The sequence below is a fragment of the Sinocyclocheilus grahami genome, unplaced genomic scaffold, assembly GCF_001515645.1.
Source record: "Sinocyclocheilus grahami isolate Dianchi unplaced genomic scaffold, SAMN03320097.WGS_v1.1 scaffold208.1, whole genome shotgun sequence".
NCBI lineage: Eukaryota > Metazoa > Chordata > Actinopteri > Cypriniformes > Cyprinidae > Sinocyclocheilus > Sinocyclocheilus grahami.
Genome location: NW_015505387.1, coordinates 2021372 through 2036824, shown reverse-complemented (window position 1 = coordinate 2036824; position 15453 = coordinate 2021372). Strand labels below are relative to the sequence as shown.

The following is a 15453-nucleotide window of genomic DNA, read 5'->3' as shown; positions in this document are numbered from 1 at the left end:
TGCTTAATGTGATTCTTATATGGCAAGAAATGCCATCAGTGTGTTTTATCATTCCTAGTTGCACTCTCTAAACTTTCTTTATCTACCTAAGCATCTTCATCGATCTATTTTTTTGTTTGTTTTACCTGTGTTTTTTTTTTTTTCTTGGCATATAATTCCCAGGGGAATAATGAAATATTAAGACACAGATTAGTTTACATAGATACTCGGGCTGTTACCAGTGATGTGGAGTTGAGGTAATCAATCCGCGCTGAGGGGAAATGAGAAGCTGAAGAAGGAGAAGCCGCCTCCTCCGCTCGGCTATAGTTACATCTAATGGAGGAAGAAGATCACTTTTCACACTGTGTGCACACACCGCCTGTCTGAGAGCAAAAACTGTCTACATTTTAGGAGTATGCTAAAGTGTTTTGGCCCAATAACCATGACATTTTTCCAAGATTGGGTGTTAGCATGTTTGCACTGAAGCACTTGAGTCCACCTCTAAATATAACAGCCCAAAACTGCACTTAAGCAATATAGTGAGAGTGGCTTTGCTATTGTGAATATGTTCAGTACACATTTATCATGGCCTGCAACATTCATGATCGAAACTCTCTTTCACATGTAGGCCGATGAAGTGATGTTTATTTATACGGTGATAAGATTAGTTCTTTTTTTTTAATGCAGACAAATTATGTTTATATCAGTTTAATTATTCAGCTTTTCAGTGTTTCCAGTATTCCACAATTGAAGATATGTTTTCATACTGGTTTTGTGGTTTGTATTTATAGACTCGTATCCCTTTTTTTTGGCACTATAGTGAAAAAAAAAATCTTTTCTGATCTTCTCTGTGTGTGTCAGGCTGAAGAAGAGGCGTCCCGTTTGGCTTCATTGCCTGCCTGGAGGAGAGATATCATGAAGAAAAAGATGGAAGAAGAGAGGCGAGTTAAAGAGCCAGAGCTCTCTTTGTCTTTCTGTTTGCTTCTTACTGTCTCCTGTGTTTTTCTGTTTATTGTCTGTAAACCTCATTCAACCGTCAACCTCAAGTTTTCTATACATTCTACTTTTACTACTGTGGTAAAGTTGATTAAATATGTGGCACATTTATAATTCAATTTAGTGTTTATCTTGAAGAATGAACATGTTTTGCTTGCCAATTTCAAATACCAGTAATAGTAATATCACTAGTAATATTACAGTTATCAGTAATATACGAGTAATAGCTTTATTTATATCATTCATAACTAATGATTAAGATAGCTAGAACTGCCTTTAGTATGCCTGACATTTCTTCCATGCAAATCTGTAAATTTTCTGTCTTTTACTTTCAATGTCTTGTGTGGATTATAATACCAAAGTGATAAGATGTAAGTAAAACCGTATTTTCCAATGTAGTGTTTTTACATTTTTTTTATTTTGTTGTAGTATCTTGTAGGCAAATGTACAAAAATGTAAACATATACATGTAATCCTCTATTTCTTTTATCCACTCCTGGATGGACAGGGAATATAAAAGGTAAGACACTGACTACCCTTACCAAAAAGTAGTATACTTCAAGTTTATTTTAGCAAGTATACTTAAGTAAAGTTCAAGTATATTTTTAAGTATACTTTAAGTATAACAGTAGTAAACTTTGAGTACACAACTAGTTTACTTCAAAATGTTTATTTTGTACTGCAACTATACTAAAAGTGAACTTATAGGTATACTGATAGTTTACTAATTAAATACTTGTAGTAGCATTTTTAGTACACTTTGAAGTATAGTCTCAGTAAACTACTAGTTTAGTAGTGTTATACTGCAAGTATACTCGTAAGTTTTCTTTAAGTGAACTTTACATCATACTTTAAGTATACTACTATGTCCCTATTTAGGTATTAATTTGTATATATTTTGTTATATGAATATCTGAACATACAAAACATCAAAAGAACAGGGTATCTGCTTGTAAACAAAAACATTTGATTCTAGCTTCATGCATTCTTTTTTAAACACTTGAATGTGGATAAGTTTCATAAATAAAAAATAAAGAAATAAACAACATTTTGAACAAAAAGCTGAAAAAGACTATGAATTGGATTCAGAACGATAATCAAAACATAGATAAAGTCGATCAACACCCCAAAGCTTGACAGTCATTATTACCTCTTCATTGATCGACATTTTATTCCACAACGTTACACAGTTTTGATGCTGTTTTATGTCTGATGATCGCGTTAGAATACATGTGGAAGCGACTGTTGTTTCGGTTTCTTCTTCACTTGTGTTTTTTAGAAATTCTGTACAGAAGATGTGTACTAGCACCCCCTACAATATAACAATGAAAACACGGATTCTAGGAGAACAATTATAACTCAAATATATTTAGACTTTTTCTAAGTAGCCTATAAGTCAAGTATACTTAAATGTCATTTTAAGTATATTTCTGAGAAGTACATAAAGCCCATTTCTGAGAAGTACATAAAAAGTAGACTAAAAGTATACTTTCCTATTTTTAGTTTAAAAGAAGTATACTAATAGCACACTTGAATAAACTTATTTTTCGTAAGGGTAGTGATAGCAGTACTAGTGATAGTTCTAGATAGAAGTAGTTCCTGTTTCTGATATTTGGATTGTATTAATGTGCATAATGTCATTTGATCAAAAACGTGAATGTACCTACTTTTCTTGTTTCTCCTCGTCCCCGCAGAAATGAGGAGGAACGGCGGCGAATGGAAAAGGAGAACGAGGAGAAGTCGGAACTGGAGCGACTACGAACGCTGGGCTACGATGAAACCAAGCTGGCGCCGTGGCAGCGGCAGATTATTTTAAAGAAAGGCGACATAGCGAAACAGTAGTAGACTCCCCGTCACCCCCTCCGCTCTCGCACAGCTCTCTGCTGGTGTATAACTGTAGGACACTGTTGAGAATCTGCCAGACCCTTTAGACACAAACCAGACGGCGTTCTGCTCGATGAGCACTTCAGCAGCGCTTCGTCTGAGTCTCAGTGTATCCTGCATGTTGTTGAGCTCTGAAGATGCACTGTACCGTTAAAGGGTAAAAAATGAATGAAACTAATGTTTTTACTGTGGTCATTGTTTACCTGTTTTGAAAATCATTTGCAGCATTCCCCACCTGACCCATTAGCATCTCATTTTAAATCTCTAGTAATATTTTCAATTATAAGTAGAACATATATTTCAAGGAAATCACATGTTGGCTACTCTGCTTGAAAACTTTTTTTAAGTTTACTTTATGTAATCTGTTAAGTATGATAGTCCTGAACAGGTGTTATGGCACAATGTATTCTTACATAAAGTAAGTGACGCTTTGTGTTATGGTGCATCTATGTTTCTTACATAAAAAACGCAATTTGGAAATGATACATTATATATAGAAACAAATGCATAATCTGTTAAGTATGATAGTCCTGAACAGGTGTTATGGCACAATGTATTCTTACATAAAGTAAGTGACGCTTTGTGTTATGGTGCATCTATGTTTCTTACATAAAAAACGCAATTTGGAAATGATACATGAAATGAAAAAAGAAGCATTTTACCTGTAGTCTCTTTGCACTGTACATATACATGTTTCACCAAAAGGTGGAGTCAGAGATCACAACTTATAATAAGTCTTCCCAAATAACAAAGCTCAGAATGTATTTCAGACCTACATAACAACCACTAATGAAAACAGATTATGAAATTATAGTGAACCCCATAATTGCACAAGAGAAGCCAATGTCTTAAATATTCTATTGCATTTGATGGTCTAAGTAAAAACATCCCGGTCACCCTTTGTACTGAGATTTACAGGACGTTTTCATTGGCGGGGGATAGGATGTCATGAAATCATGACGGTGTATTCAGCCATGCTGCGCTCCCCAATAATGAAGCTGTCTTTTCCTTCTCTGCTTGGCAACTGTAGCTTGTTAATGTATTTCGAGTAACTAGACATCAGAAAAGTGCCGGATGTGAATCTGTTTGTGTGTGTGTGCATGTGTGAGAAAGTATATGTGTGTGTATTTTTACACATGCATATAATATGTCTGTCCTGTGTCATTCACTGTGCGATGGGTAGAGTTGATGTATTTTGAGTGTTTTTGTTTTTTTCTGTACAACTAAAAAAAACATAGGTTACAAGTGATAAGCATGGTCCTCCTTGAGTTTGGGAACATTCTGCTTTCGTTTATCAGATGCCATAATGATGCTGAAAACAAAGATGTGAACGTTATTGCCATTAGAACATTTTCTATTCATAATTACTCCATTTAGAAATACTTATAAACTCGTATTGGCCAATGATATCCGGGTCAGTTACATGTCTTTTTCTGTTTTCAGCCTGGCTTTCATAGGCAGACTATTGTAAACTTTCATTTTCCCAGTGGCAACAGTAATGTAATAAAAATCGAAACAACAATTTGTGCCTGTGAAAGAGTTAATACACATCACACAAAAACACATCCAATACATTATATTACATTATATCGAGTGACAGTCCAGTTGCTCATGCTTAAACTGTTCTTTTCATGTTATATTTTAACATAACATAATAGAAGATATCTTTCATTTAATAAGCAATTTAATTAATTGAATACATTCATTAATAGAATTTACTATTTTTATTTTATTTATGCTGAAGGTTCATAAACACAAGTTAAGTTACAGGACTGAAGGTTACAAATGCCAATATCTTGAAATATCACTGAACTGAATTTGTCAATATATATATATATATATATATGAAATATATAATTATTTCTATTATCGACAGTAGCTTAACTTTACGGTTAGAGAAAGGTTAATTTCACATCATACTACAAAAATAAAAGTATAAAACTACCCTCACTCAATCAGAAGAATCAACTTCAATGAAGGTTTAGCTTATGTAGTGACACACTTTACCAGCAGATGGCGCAATGTGCATTATTATTATTATTTTACCGTTACAGTAGGCTACCAGAAATACAAACGTGTGCTACTGATTTTGTGTGATTTTGAAGTTCCGGTGGGTGTGGCTGAGCTCACCTGGGGCGACGTAGCGCGAGCGATACAGAGGCCGTGTAGGTGCAGGAATGCGTTGAAGTTCTGCTCAAATATATCATATGTTCAGGATCCGTGCAGAGAAATCTGACATCTGCACATTTTCAGAATCACAGTGCATGTGATATTAGCCGGGTAAGTCAATCCTGTATTTATGTATGGCCTTTAAACGGACTTAAAATGCTCTTTGTTTTGAGAACTGGTCAGTCTGGGCGTGAAATGCAGTTACAGTGAGTTGTTTATCCAGATGACTAGGATCAGTTATATGTTCAAATATTCCCGCAGCAGTGTCTTTTATCCAACAGCTATGTCAAGAAAACTATAATGTTGTTTTGTCACAATAAAGTTTTTTATTGGCATATGTGGTCCCGTGAAGAACCGTTTACATCCATTAAAAAAAAAAAAAATTATATGAGTATTATACGAAACTGAACATGATTTGTGCACCTGCTTCCGTCATCAAGGGACATTCCAAACAGGCGTGAGAGGATTCCAGGAAAAAGCCTGTGAGTATCATGCTCTGATAATGGTGAACAATGTGTAAAAATAGAATTAAAACAGACAGAGCTGCATGCAGCGCGTTGCTTTCAAGATGAGATGAATTATGTGTCATGCTGTAACCTAATATTACACACGTTGGTGTAGTATAGGCCTATAACCGAAATGATACTTGCTTGTTTCATAGCAACTCTGATTACTCATCATTACAATTGTTATATTTCATATGTTAGGCTATTTACACGTGAATATATTATTTAATAGTTTTTAAACGAGAGTTAATATAATTAATGTGACAACTGCCTCCTGTAGAGCTGCTTGCTCATTTCGTAAATAATGCACTTTGAATCTGTCTTCTCCTTTGCAGTTCAAATTAAAATTGTTTCGTAATTTATACATTTTATGACGTTAAATGTTATTTTCCTGTTTATTGATGTGAAGCTGCTTTGAAGTAATCTGTGTTGTATAGAGGGCAATTTAAATAAATGTGACTTGACGCAATATATCATTTTAAGTAGTTTTTATGATGATGCTAATAATTTATGCTGATTTGAATTTCAAAAGAATAAAATGGTCTGCACTCCTTTTTTAATTATTCATTTATTTATTTTTAATCTTGCAACACAGAATGCATACAGATTAGCAACATAGAGAACATGCAGGTGCATCTCAATAAATTAGAATGTCGTGGAAGTAATTTATTTCAGTAATTCAACTCAAATTGTGAAACTCGTGTATTAAATAAATTCAATGCACACAGACTGAAGTAGTTTAAGTCTTTGGTTCTTTTAATTGTGATGATTTTGGCTCACATTTCACAAAAACCCACCAATTCACTATCTCAACAAATTAGAATACTTCATAAGACCAATAAAAAACATTTTTAGTGAATTGTTGGCCTTCTGGAAAGTATGTTCATTTACTGTACATTTATTCATTCATTTATTATTTATTCATCATTTTATGTTAATGAAGCCAAAATCATCACAATTAAAAGAACCAAAGACTTAAACTACTTCAGTCTGTGTGCACTGAATTTATTTAATACATGAGTTTCACAATTTGAGTTGAATTACTGAAATGAACTTTTCCATGACATTATAATTTATTGAGATGCACCTGTACATATTTGAATTGGGGGTGGGAGGGCGTTGTTTTTTTTAACCAATTTTTACTGCAATCAAGAATTGCAGTAATGCAAATCTAATAACAGTCCCTATTGGGAATAATGGAATTACAAATCCCAAAAGTATTTTATTTTAATGATTATAATTAAAATCGTGTCCCAATATAAAACGACAACAAAACGTATGCTTCATTTTATTTATGCTATTGGTTTCTTTTGATTTTGGAGTGAAATGTGAGCTGGACTTGTTTAATTTCATTATCTTCAGGTGATAATTACATTTATATTAGCAAAGTCTAGATCATAATAACTTTCACATATGCTTCATTAATGGGTGGAAAGAGGTAGTGAATATTTCTTTACAGGTATTGTAAAGCTCCTTTCACCTGCAGTGCTCCTAACCTGCCCTTGTCTTCTGTTGAGATCTTTTACCGTGAAAAGGCTTCCCACCCTTGCAGTTTCAAATTACATTCAGTCAGAATTACAGCTGAGTAGTCTGTCACTCCACCCATCTCTGTTGTAACAGGTTAGTGTTGTGGTCTGCTGGTGACCCCAAACTGAGGTTCTTCAAGTGACAAACACTTTTCTCCAGCCGACCAGGGAACCGGGTTGAAGGTGCCATGTCCCACAGAAATTCCTATGGCTCCACGGGGAACCAGTCACTCCTTCTTCCGGAGAGCCGCTTCAGCTCGGTGCTTCAGCTGGAGCAGCCGTCTGGACGTTCGTCCTCGAGCATCGACCTGTCCAGAGTGGATTCCCCAGAGGATGAGCAGAGAACTGTAATGCTCAGCACCCAGAGTGAAGCAGCTCGCAGGCAGGGCGCTCGACAGCTCATCCCCAAGAACCTGGCTGTGAGCAGCCGCCCAAGAAACCGCTACCACACCACCGTGGTGACCCTTCCCGTCAGCCTGCAGCCCACAAACCTCTCCTGGGAGGACTATGACAGTGATTCGGGCGATGGGTTTTCGCTGAGGAGAAATCGCAGGAATAAATCGTATCGTGCTGCCGTCACTAGTCTGAATGTTGACGCTTTGCCGAGTGAACTCCAAACAGAAATGCTGACACCCCTCAGTGAAGAGAAGGCGGGCAACCAAAAGCAAGCTCAGAAATCAGGACGCAAGGCAAGTGTCTTGCTTTCGGTTTATTTTGTTATTAAACACATCTGGATGCTTTCAAATGGACATAGTTGGTTGAATCCACAATCAGGATTTTGATTTTATAAGACATTGTGAAATATATTGTGGGAGTGTTATTTTTTTTAAGGCATTTATATCTAGATCTTATTATAAGCATCTTATAATCTAGATTTAAAGAATCAAATACTTAAGGTTTTATGATTGGATCATTGCAGTGAATAATATTTTTCTGGCATGTTGTAAGATTTGGCAACGATTCATTTAATCATACACTATATTGCCAAAAGTATTGGGACACCCCCTTCTAATGATCAGGTTTGACTACTTTAGTAATTTCCACGAGTACAATGTTTAATGTTAAAGCATATAATGATATTCTAGGGAAATATGTGCTTCTAATTTTATAGCAACAGTTTGGACAGGACCCTTTTCTATTCTAACATGACAGTGCCTGTGTGTATAAGGCAAGGTTCTTATTTTAAGTTTTTAAAGTTTTTCACCCTGTAGAAAAAAAAAATCACATTGTCATATGTATTTATGCTGTCTTTCCTCGCAGAGAACATTGGGGAGGATCAGGAACAGGAAGCAAACTGGCTCATTTAAAGATGGTATAAGGCAAGGTTCTTATTTTAAGTTTTTAAAGTTTTTCACCCTGTCGAAAAAAAAAATCACATTGTCATATGTATTTATGCTGTCTTTCCTCGCAGAGAACATTGGGGAGGATCAGGAACAGGAAGCAAACTGGCTCATTTAAAGATGGTAAAAAAAGTGTTTAAATACATGAGATAGTGTACTTAATACAGCATCCATTCATCTGCCCATCCATCCAAGCAGATAGCATTGTGAACTTTCTAAGTTTGCCTTGATGAACTGTATGCACCTCAAAAAACTATACATTCTGCAGTAACACCTTATAATAAGTCCCATTAGTTCATCCATTAAATATTAAATCATTATTTAAAATTAAATAAACATAATACATTGTTAGCTCAGGTCCATTGTATTAACTACTACAACTTTTGATTATAGTATTCGTAAATGTTTAAAATATAATGTAGTTAACAAATGGAACCTTATTGTAAATGTTACCAATGCAGTTTAATTCGATTTTTGGGTAAAGTGAGATGGATTGTTATTCCTTCAATAATCATTGTAGAACTTCTAAGGCCAGAAACTTCAAAAGTGATACTATATGAGCTGCAGCGGGTTGAAAGTTGTTCATTATCTTCTTACAGAGCCGCGGTTTTACCAGGAGATCAAGGAGCGAGGCCTGAACGCCAGCAGCCTGAGCACAGAGGACGATGAGTTCTCACCGACCGAGCCACCGGAGGAGGATCAGGGCATCGTGGTGAAGAACTACAGAGCAGCGTACATGACATGGAGTCAACTGCCACAGGTGAAGAGGACCAAATCCCTGCTGAAGGGCCACTCGCTTGAGATCGAGCTGTGGCTGAAACCTCTGAGAGAGGAGAAGTGTCAGAGCTGTGAAATACTTGCATTAGCATAAAACATTTAGAGACTTCAGAGAAACAGTTTTATGATTTGTTTTAACTTAGGACATAGATGCAGTGCATGTATTGCATTAAATTATTGATTTAAATGTAAAACGAAATACATGTATTAAATAGAAATAGGCTCATTTATAAAAGAGTGTTGCTGATTCCTAATAAGTACATTTATTGTTTTATTTCAAACTTAGGTGAAAGATTTGGGCATTTTGGATATCATCTCCCCTGAAGAACGCAAAAGACAAGAAGTGAGTATTTCAGATCTCTTATGCTCATCAAGGCTACATTTATTGATTAAAAAAGTGCAATAAGAACAGTAATATTGCAATTTAAAATAACTTTCATATTTTAATTTAATTTAATATTATGTTTATTATAATAAAATGTAGTATATTTATTATGTAGCAAAACTCAAGTCATTCCGATATGTTGATTTGCTACTCAAATATTAGTAATAGTTGTTATTAGCAGCGTATCAGAATGATTTCTGAATGTGTGTTCTATGTGACACTGCAGTAATGGCTACTGAAAATTCAGCTTGCATCACAGAAATAAATTACATTTTAGAATATATTCAAATAGAAAAGTTACTGTAAATTGTAATAATATTTCACAATATTACCATATACTATATATAATATATATATATATATACACACACACACACACACACAGGGGCATCTCAAAAAATTTGAATATCATGGAAAAGTTCTTTATTTTTTGTAATTTAATTCAAAAAAAGCAAACTTTCTTATATTCTAGATCAGCGGTTCTCAACCCTGGTCCTGAAGGCACCCCAACACTGCATGTTTTGCCTGTCTCCTTAAACACACCTGATTCAGATCATCAGCTCATTAGTAGAGACTCCAAGACAGGGCTGTCCAAACTCGGTCCTGGAGGGCCGAGGTCCTGCAGAGTTTAGCTCCAACCCTAATTAAACACACCTGAAGCAGCTAATCAAGCTCTTACTAGGCATAGACATTTCCAGTCAGGTGTGTTAAGGCAAGTTGGCGCTAAACTCTGCAGGACACAGGACCGAGTTTGGACAGCCCTGCTCTAAGACCTGAAACTGGTGTGTCAGAGAAAGGAGACATGCAAAATGTGCAGTGTTGGGGTGCCTCCAGGACCAGTGTTGGGAACCACTGCTCTAGATTCATTGCATATATATATATGTCAGACTGGCACTAGTCAATGACGTCCTTTCATGTAGTCATTGTCAGATGGCTTTAGTGTTGATATGAGTGCGCTCAAATGGCTGTGTAAATACTAAAGTTCACTTTGTGCACACACAGACACACCCAGACATCTGACTCTTAGCTGATCATTTGTTCCACCTGCTGCTTTAAATGAGGCTGTATTGTGGATTTTCATGGAAAGGCCATTCATTCCTGAAGCGTGTTTGAACTTTAAAGCATGTCTTATAATTCCTGGTTTTCTAAAACAAAAGGTCTTTTCAGGAGAGAAAGAGAAGCACAGCAGATCTCTGATAGTTCTTATAGATATACTGCATATGATATTGTGGTCTCAACATATGGTTCGATTCGTCCTACAATGTAAGTCTGTGCGCTTTCATCGATTACAAGTCTGACTCTTAGAAAAGTGATGGCGCACTTCTCCTGAAGCCACAATACCTGAGGTGCATTCAAGCACAGAAGGCTTGTGTGCCAAAGATTAATTGTTTAAATAACTAACTTTGTTTGAGAAATGTTAATGCTTGCCTAACAGAACTGCACATTAGCACACAGTTAACTCTTGGACAACCATTGACTAATAAGACAGTGTTTCTTCAACTTGGCCTTGGTCTTACATAGTTCTTGATGTCACAGTGAAGTTTCTTCAGATTAGTGTTTTTTGTTTCGTTTTATATATTATATACTATACATATAGCCTATACTTTAGGGTTTTCGTGTTGCCGACTTGAAAAGTTCTTGATGTTACTGCACCCTATGTTATTTAAATCAGTGTGTTGGTTTCTGGCATCTTTAAAGCTGCAGTCCGTAACTTTTTTTGTGTTCAATTTACACAATTTTTATAATAATAGAGTACACCATGAATCCATTTTCCAAACCGTGTTTTTGGCTTATCCAGAATCACTATGGTACCCCTATGATAAGTGTTTATAATCTGATTATTTTAGACTGGTTCGGGTAGGTACTGCGGAGTAGCCCAGTACCTGCGTGATTCGCCATAGACCCTAAACAGAGAGAAGTAGCTCCGGCTACAATGTTCTTCCGCAAGACGCACGCAGTTCTGTTTATTAACCGCTAGAGCAGTGAATCTCAACCTTTTGGCATACCGGACCCCAGTCCAATTCAGAACCATCCTCAAGGACCCCCAGAACAAAATTGACTCGTATCATTTGTGTCTTTGTGAGGACCAAATGCAGTCAAGTATAATTCAAGTAACTGACTTGTCCAGTATTTGGCCATATTGGATTTTTCTTTCATGGGAACATGTCATGTCAAAATATATAATTTATACAAAAATTCATACTTTATACGGACCCCCTGGCCTTATGTCAAGGACCACTAGGGGTCCACGGACCCCTGGTTGAGAAACACTGCGCTAGAGTGCCAAATGTTACGGACTGCAGCTCCGACGAGTGCTTGCGGTGTTCGGCCAATCACAATGCACTGGGTCAGCTGGCCAATCAGAGCAGACTGCGCTTGTCGGAAGGAGGGACTTTGTAGAAAACGAAGCGTTTGAGAGAGGTGGGGCATAGAGGACCTACAATGTACAGTATTTGAAAAATAATGTGTTTTTTGAACATTAAAGCATGTCAACATATTCTGTTACACCAAATACACAAAATAATGATCTTTAAAAAAAGCATCATATGACCCCTTTAAGGCTGTTTTAAGAGTGGGCTCAAGTAATAAGAGGGTTTCTCTGTAACAAGTTCAGATCACTTCTACATGTCACACTGCGCATTTGAAGAAGAAAAAAACATATTTGAAAAAGAAACATTCAGTTTTATTTTTTACCTGTTTGATACACTACAAGTGACTTTTATTATTTTTTTTTTTTTTTGTGTGTGTGTGTGCAGGCCATCTTTGAAATCATCACGTCAGAATATTCTTACCAGCACAGTTTAAGTATCCTGGTGACTCATTTTAAAGACAGTGCAGATCTGAAAAAGACCATGACAACAACCGAACACCATCATCTGTTCTCCAACATATCCGTCATCCAGGACATCAGCAAACGGTACAAACTTTCGCTTATGTTATCAATTCTAATGTGGATCATAATATGGCAACCCTTGATAAATGAAATCTAGAAAAAATATTTTAGTGAGTTTTCAGAAGTGGCGAGGCCATACACACTGTATATATAGTTAATGAATGAAAAGCATTAGTTATGCATATTTCTGTTGAAATTCTGGGAAATGGATGTAAACATTGTAAAATATGGCAAGTAGAGTCGCTCTTATTGATAGCTGAAACAATCTAATTTGCCTATTATCCGTTTCATAAACAACTGGAGATTATACAAAGAAAGGGCAGAACTTTGTGAATAATGTGTGATCCAGTTTTGCGAAAATCAGCTTTCTGTGCATATGCAGTATATATATATATCAAATCACTATGAATCACTATTATTTTTTTAAAGCATGGTGGTCACGCAAGACTTTGAGCGCACTAAATTTCTCTGGACACCACAATGATCCTTGATATGACCTCACACTCTGCATCATCTTTTTAAAAACAATATATAAAAATATAATAAACAAATAATAATAATAAATGCAAAACAAAAAATATACAGTCTACTCCACTTTCTGCAATGATACAAACGTACAACTGTAAAGTTTCTGTTCTTTTAATTCAGCTAAGAGCTCACACCACTATTAATCTTCGGGTGATATGAATTCACAGGTCAGAGTTCACCGAACTTGAAATCTGGAAGGCAACAAAATGTGAATCAGCTTTGCATAAGCTTACGTTTCTGGTCTCCGGCATTTGCATTTGTGTGAATGCCATGGAACACAACATGTAGTCTGACCCATATTAGAAAGTATTTAAAGTATCCAAATCTATTATAGTGTGATTTAATTGCTTTGATTTGCGCAATTAAATCACACTATTGTTCTTGCAAGTTAAATCATGTATCATGTTGCAGCTCCTAACAAAGTTATCAGCCAACTGGTCAGGTTTGCCAGGTCTGTACAACAAAACCAGCCCAATTGCTTTCCAGGGGAAACTGGCTTTAAAATGTGCTCTAAAGTCATGTTACGGGGTGTCTTCCTCAGTCAAGATCTTTTTCCAGGGTTCCCTTCAACCCACGGACTAAAAAAAACAACCAAGTAGCCCAATTCTGCGGGAAAATTGTAGACTTGGCAACACTGCAGCTGGCCAGTAATAATAATAGTTCCATTTTATTTACTCGGTACATGAAGTCATTTGGTGCTCGATGAGTGCTGTACCATGCATGACAGATGCAGCTAGAAAACTACTGTGTATAGTGTATCATTAATACTGGAATTACGGGTTCAGCTTCTTTCTGAGCCAGATTTAATACAGGTAATTCAAAAGCTGGATCTAGGCTCCCGCAGGAGTTTCCAGCAGATGTGACTGCAGTATCTGCACGGCTGGACGTGTTCAGACTCGCTGGTTAAACTGGTTAAGCAGCTTGTCGCTGCCTGGATTCATGTTTCACACATAAAATGGTCTTTCACACATTTACAATGCAACTTTATACCTGTTTCTCAGAAACCGTGAATGCGTGATTCTTCTGGAGACATTCAGTGCTGTGGCTCTAAAACAGGCTAAAGTGAAGTGATTCTAAGAGATGCTAAAGCTTTCAGAGCATGTTGTGTCATGCGGTTTGGTCTTGTTTATGAAACAAGCGCATTAAATTAGCTGGATTGTGGGAGTGAGGCCTTCCAGTCTGGGAGTTGCCATTAGGGCTGAGAAATAACAGACTCAAAACTTTCTGTTTGATAGGAGCTTATGGAGAAAGATTCTTGCATATAGATGGCAAATAAGTGAAGCTGCGGTGTTAAAGTTGACCAGCGGTAGGAGAAATCCATTTTTCTCAAACTAAGGAGACCAGATTTCAGAAACCAGAGACGTTCTATTATAGTGGTCAAAATATAATTGAAATCACCATAACAGTGAGTGACAGTCCAGAAAATGATAGATATGATACATGCCTTTCATTTGTATCTTTTTATTTTAAAATTCTGCAGAGTTTCCCCAAACAGTAAAACAAAAAGTGAGGCTGTTGCGCCCCCTGGTGGTCTGGTTCTAGTCAGATGGCGCTGTTTACACATCCTAGTATTTCCTTTTGTCAGTTACCTGAAGAAATAAACCGATGCATTTCCACTATATTGATCATTTAACTTTTTTATTTTTAAATGTGGAATTAAATTAGAGATTGTTTGCAACACTTGGCATATAATGTTTCTTAGGTTTTTTGAGGATCTGGATACACGTCACCAAAAACACCCTGTGATCAAGGACATCAGTGATACAGTGAATAAATATGCGACTCAACATTTCGAGCCATACATTGTATACTGCTCCAATGAGACCTTCCAGCAGAGAACGCTCCAGAAACTACAGTAAGCACCCATACGATAAAATAATAAACGGATGCTAACAAAGCACTTTTGATTGGAAAACAGTTGTTAATAGGAATTCAGTGTGACATATGGTTATTTTTTTGTGTTTTAGGTCAAATAACAATGTGTTTCGAGAAACTCTGAAGCAGATTGAAGGCAGTGAAGCGTGTGGAGGTTTGCCCATGATCTCCTTCCTCATCTTACCCATGCAGAGAATCACTCGTCTGCCACTTCTTTTAGATGTAAGAGACACAATCCTTCTGTAAACCGCAGCTTTATATTGAGCTTCTAAGTCATCCAATCTGGAGTTCAGTTCCACCTCTGCTCTAACACTGCCTTCAAGCTCTCATAGGAGTTGGAATTAAAAATAATAATAATAATAATAATTAAAAAAAAAAAATGTCCCGATGGAATGTGCTGTGTGTACATTAATGAGGAAAAAAAATTAACTTAAATGACTTTAGCAAATGGCTGCAATATAACAAAGAGTGAAAAATTTAAGGGGGTCTGAATACTTTCCGTACCCACTGTATATACATATATACACACATACATTTTTACATTGGAAGTCATATATATGTTTATGTAAGTGTGTGTGTATATATATATATATAT

The 15453-nt window shown here is 36.3% G+C and overlaps 2 protein-coding genes across 4 annotated transcripts in view; both read left to right on the top strand.

The window, feature by feature from the left end:
• The window catches only part of LOC107595791 (espin-like), a 65335-nt gene extending 61968 nt beyond the window's left edge, over positions 1 to 3367 (top strand). Inside the window, exons 13-16 of the mRNA XM_016286318.1 lie at positions 841 to 920; positions 1338 to 1346; positions 1484 to 1495; positions 2670 to 3367. Coding sequence (XP_016141804.1) covers positions 841 to 920; positions 1338 to 1346; positions 1484 to 1495; positions 2670 to 2817 — 249 coding nt within the window. The 3' untranslated portion in view covers positions 2818 to 3367. The remainder of the gene's footprint in view (positions 1 to 840; positions 921 to 1337; positions 1347 to 1483; positions 1496 to 2669) is intronic.
• Positions 3368 to 4956: 1589 nt separating this feature from the next.
• The window catches only part of LOC107595773 (rho guanine nucleotide exchange factor 16-like), a 20421-nt gene continuing 9924 nt past the window's right edge, over positions 4957 to 15453 (top strand). Inside the window, exons 1-9 of one of the 3 annotated variants that reach the window (XM_016286288.1) lie at positions 4957 to 5139; positions 5469 to 5510; positions 7155 to 7749; positions 8321 to 8372; positions 9000 to 9160; positions 9464 to 9520; positions 12319 to 12479; positions 14686 to 14838; positions 14951 to 15080. In XM_016286288.1, coding sequence (XP_016141774.1) covers positions 7249 to 7749; positions 8321 to 8372; positions 9000 to 9160; positions 9464 to 9520; positions 12319 to 12479; positions 14686 to 14838; positions 14951 to 15080 — 1215 coding nt within the window. In that variant the 5' untranslated portion in view covers positions 4957 to 5139; positions 5469 to 5510; positions 7155 to 7248. Of the gene's footprint in view, positions 5140 to 5468; positions 5511 to 7033; positions 7750 to 8320; positions 8373 to 8999; positions 9161 to 9463; positions 9521 to 12318; positions 12480 to 14685; positions 14839 to 14950; positions 15081 to 15453 lie in introns of those variants that run through there. The other 2 variants (XM_016286287.1, XM_016286289.1) reach the window with 2 other exon arrangements.